This window comes from Daktulosphaira vitifoliae, unplaced genomic scaffold (genome assembly GCF_025091365.1).
Source record: "Daktulosphaira vitifoliae isolate Bord-2020 unplaced genomic scaffold, ASM2509136v1 Scaffold_4, whole genome shotgun sequence".
Classification (NCBI taxonomy): Eukaryota; Metazoa; Arthropoda; class Insecta; order Hemiptera; family Phylloxeridae; genus Daktulosphaira; species Daktulosphaira vitifoliae.
In genome coordinates this window covers 10,013,327-10,017,933 of record NW_026099575.1, presented here as the reverse complement: position 1 = coordinate 10,017,933, position 4,607 = coordinate 10,013,327, and the positions used below count along the sequence as shown (strand labels likewise).

The window sequence follows — 4,607 nt, the reverse complement described above, 5'->3', positions numbered from 1 at the left end:
CGGCAACGTACTTCTGGATCGCTAAGACGATGACGATGAAATAATAACAACAATATTGCGATCAAAAGTTAGCAACAACAGAAATATTATTACTATAGCACTATGGACGTTATTGACCACGGGGCAACCGCGTCGAATGTATCTTGTATGCATAACCGGCCCCCTTACGGTAACCACACCCAAACTGGACCGAAAAAAGCGGCCGGAGGGCTTTGGCTGGTGACAAGGCGATAGCGATCGCTGCAGGTGCAAGTAGGGGGATACCTTCCAACAGTGTGTTATTTTTTATTTAGCCTCCCGAAGTAAGTGGGATGTACTATGTATAAAATCTTAGACCTAGACTCGATCTTGGTGATTGGTGTCCGTCTAACGAACCGCTTCGAAACGTGCGCTCTGTGTTGGTTTTATTTAATATAACTTTAGTTCATACGCGAGTTTAGTGTTTTGTTTAGTTTGAAGATCCAAAAAAGCTATTGCCATTATGGAACTAAAGGTATTTATAAATTAAAAAATAGCCTAAAATGTCATACAAATTATATTTTATAAAAAAAATTCAACGTATATTAATAGCACTATTTCCATAGAAAATATTTTAACTTTTTAAAATAATTTTAAAAATGTATACCTACAATAAATTAAAAAATAATCAAAATAATTTTTTTTTTTTAAGATAAGCAATTTTTTATAACATAATATTTGTTCATTTATTTTTTCGTCAAAGGTTATAGCGATCACGCTATTGTTAGCTGTAAGCTGTAACGCTCAATATGAAAGTCATCAACATAGTGAAGATTGCTCTCATCCACCAAAATACGGACCTCAGAAATCTGAATACTCCCAAATTTCATACTCTTCAGTCCCTAAGCCCATTTCTTACTTCAAACCTAGCTACGAAGCTGCCAGTTACTCAGCCCCAAGTTATTCAGCTCCAAGCTACTCTGCTCCGAGTTACGCAGTCCCTGAACCGAATTATGCTTCCTCAAGCACACCAAAATATGCTTCACCTAGCTATGCTGTTCCTGACCCAAGTTACGCTTCTCCAAGTACACCAAAATACTCATCACCAAGCTACACAAGCAACTACAAACCAGCCAAGTCTGCTTATTCCTCATTAGCATATTCAGCTCCAGCTTATTCAGCGCCAGCATACTCTGCTCCAGCATACAAACCAGCAGTTTACTCCACCCCTAAATACGTATCCAGCGCCCCTGAATACAGCCAACACCAATACAAAAGTGAATACAAACCAGCTTCTGCCTATTCTGTAACTACACCAAAATGCGACGATACTGCTCAACACGAGTACTCTACTCCAGCGCCATCATATTCAGCATATTCTTCTGGTTCATTGTACAATAAACAATCTTATTCCAAACCCACTTACTCCGCACCTAGTTATTCTTCTTCTAGTTACTCTTCATCTAGCTACTCAGCTGCTGGTGCTCCAAGCTATGCTGTACCAGAACCAGCATATGCTTCCCCAGCCCCAGTTTACTCAACTTCAAGCTATTCCACTCCAGCTCCAAGCTACGCAGCCCCTAGCTCTTCTTACTTGTCTTCATCATCCAGCTATTCTCAACCAAAATATTCTGCCCCAAGCTATTCTTCTTCTAGCTACTCTTCCTCCGGTTACTCCACTCCAACTGCTAGTTACGCAGCCCCAAGCTCTTCTTACTCATCATCTAGTTACTCTCAACCAAAATATTCCGCACCCAACTATTCTTCTTCAAGCTACTCCACTCCAGCTCCAAGTTACGCTGCACCAAGCTCCTCTTATTCTTCATCGTCTTTATCCAGCTATTCTCAACAAAAATACTCCGCTCCAAGCTACTCTTCTTCCAGCTATTCCGCTCCTGCTCTAAGCTATGCTGTACCTGAACCCATATACGCTTCCCCAGCTCCAAGCTACTCAGCCGCTGTATACTCAACTTCAGCACCTAGTTATGCAGTACCTGAACCCATATACGCTTCTCCAGCCCCCAAATACTCATCAACCAGCTCCAACTCATACTCAAGCAGCAGCTATAAAATCTCCAAACCCCAATACATTGCACCAGGTTACAAACCAGCAGAATACTCAGCACCTTCTACATATGCCACAGCATCCACCCCATGCAATGACGATCATGAATACGCAACCAAAACACCATCTTACTCCAAACAATCTTATGCCGTAGCTCCATATTCTCCATCAGCTTATACGCCATCTAAATCATCTTATTCATCAAAATCACAATATTCTTCAGCTCCAATTGCAGTATACTCTCCATCTACTTCTTACGGGCAAGCATCTGGATATGGTTCAGCTGCTAGCTACTCATCTCCATCATACTCTTCCCAATCGAGCTACTCTTCAGGCTCGGCATATGCTCCATCAGCTCCATCTTATGGACTATCAGCTTCATCATATGCTCCATCGGCATCAGGATATGCTCCTTCTGCTCAAGCATACTCTCAATCTTCTTACCAACCCAAGGAATATGCACCAGCTAAGACCTACTCAAGCTATGTAACACCGCCTAAATCCGGACCAACCAAGAACGTTGTCAACAGTCATTTGGAAAATTATGTAAGTACATTTTTAATATAAATCTTCTTAAAAACTTAAAAAATTGGTATTGGTTAATATTTCTTAAAAATTTTTTCCAAATAAATGTTTAATTTTTACTGTAAAATTCATTATATTATATAACATAAATCATGCTACCTTAGTATATAAAAGTTAACGGTATCGGTTAAGTACGCGGAAATATAACAAAAACTGCAGAGCGTAGGACTGTTCTTATTACATCAATGTTTTTTTTTTTGCAATTTGCAACATGCAATACATGATGAATTTCATTTTTTATTATTTCAATCACTTCATTATATGCGCGGGTTTCGTCATTAAAATATATTCTACTCACAAATAAACAAAAACATTACTCTTAACTACGTTTGGACTATTCAGTGTACCATTATGAGTTTTTTTATTCTAATTTTGTTTTTTTATACATATATATAATATAAATAGGACGAAAACCCCAGGTACGCCTACGAATATGCCGTAGACGATTCGTACACTGGTGACAAGAAGAGCCAAAAAGAAGAACGTGACGGTGAAGTCGTGAAAGGCGAATACAGTCTGGTCGAACCTGATGGTTCCATCAGAACTGTCACATATTACGCCGACTGGGACAACGGTTTCTTTGCCGATGTCAAAAAAACTCCAGCATCAGGAGCACCAGCTAAATACTAATTTCAAAAATGAGATACGATAAAATAATATTTTTGTAAAGTTTTTATTTTATTTTACATTTTATATTATATATAAACATCAAAACTAAGATGTTTAAAAAGAACTTCACTTACCATTACCAACATCATCGTCAACACACTATTTATAATAATATTATATTACCATAAAATCATTATAATTACATTTCTTGTATAATCTATCGATCTTTCTACAATACTCGTGTATATACTTCACATTTAAGTAATATAATTAATTAGTTTTTTTTATGTCAATATTCTTTCTAAATATTAATTCGATATCGTTATGTATAATAGTGTCATACAAACATATGTAAGCATATTCGCAAAAATAAAAATACACATGATCTCACATTAAAAATTTTACCTGTTGCAAAAATAATTCCCTGTACAATTCGAATTATCCGTTTCATCTTTATGATGGATTACTATAATACGCCTAAATAGTCGATACTAAAAAAAAAGTATTTTGAAACACAATATAATTCGTTTTAGTGAAAAGTTTAAGTCACATTTTCTTTATACGGTGTCCGTCAATTAAGCTTATCGACTAACCAATCAAAATGACATTAAAGTTATGAATTATATAATGGATTATGTTATTATTACATTCTCTCTATAATCACCGTTGTATATATAATATTAAATTTTACATCAATTGATCAATTGATGTAAACAGTTTTTTGCCCTTTTTGAATTTATATATATATATTTTTTTTTTTTCCATTGTTTATTTATGTATCTTAGGTTAATCTTTATTAATTGTATATTATTTGTACCTGTACTTAAAACAAAAAACACCGTAGTTACCAATAATATTGAGCAAAGCTGTATTTATTTATTCATAACGGCCTACTATTATTCCTATTTCTATGTTATCCATTTGATTATATCATTTAAACGCTTTAGTCTAGATAAAAAAAGAGAGAGTAATAATTATAATTACCCACTTAGTAAGTATATGGGATTTTTGCTATTTAGGTGACCTGAGCACGTCTTGGAGGTCTACGGAAACCGGTCGGCGCCTCCGGACTGATACACATAATAAAATATGCTCCGTTATATTTATGTAAATCATAAATATTTGGCAAGGCTAGATACTTGACCAACAACCGCGTTTATTATTATATCTTACGGCAGGTTACGTGTGTACCTTTATGAGTAAATACATTTTATTTCACCTATTATCACGCTTACATACTATAAAATATTAAAGCGATATATCATGTAATACGTTGTACCCTCTAGCGTTTATTCAGATTTGCAATTAGATGCATAGAATCTGAATGATGGCCAATACCGAATGGTATATTCGTTTCTAAGTGAGTATATTTCATGCGTATACATGAGTT

The 4,607-nt window shown here is 35.6% G+C and overlaps 1 protein-coding gene across 1 annotated transcript; it reads left to right on the top strand.

The window, feature by feature from the left end:
• Positions 1–334: 334 nt before the first annotated feature.
• Positions 335–4,073, top strand: LOC126905542 (uncharacterized). Its single transcript, XM_050685335.1, has 3 exons — positions 335–493; positions 722–2,569; positions 3,014–4,073. The coding sequence occupies exons 1-3, from the start codon at positions 482–484 to the stop codon at positions 3,236–3,238; spliced, it is 2,085 nt and encodes a 694-aa protein (XP_050541292.1). The 5' UTR covers positions 335–481; the 3' UTR covers positions 3,239–4,073.
• Positions 4,074–4,607: the final 534 nt, after the last annotated feature.

Coding starts and splice junctions, on each gene's coding strand:
- LOC126905542 (XM_050685335.1), top strand. Junction 2,570..3,013: donor ACAGTCATTTGGAAAATTAT/GTAAGTACATTT, acceptor TAATATAAATAG/GACGAAAACCCCAGGTACGC.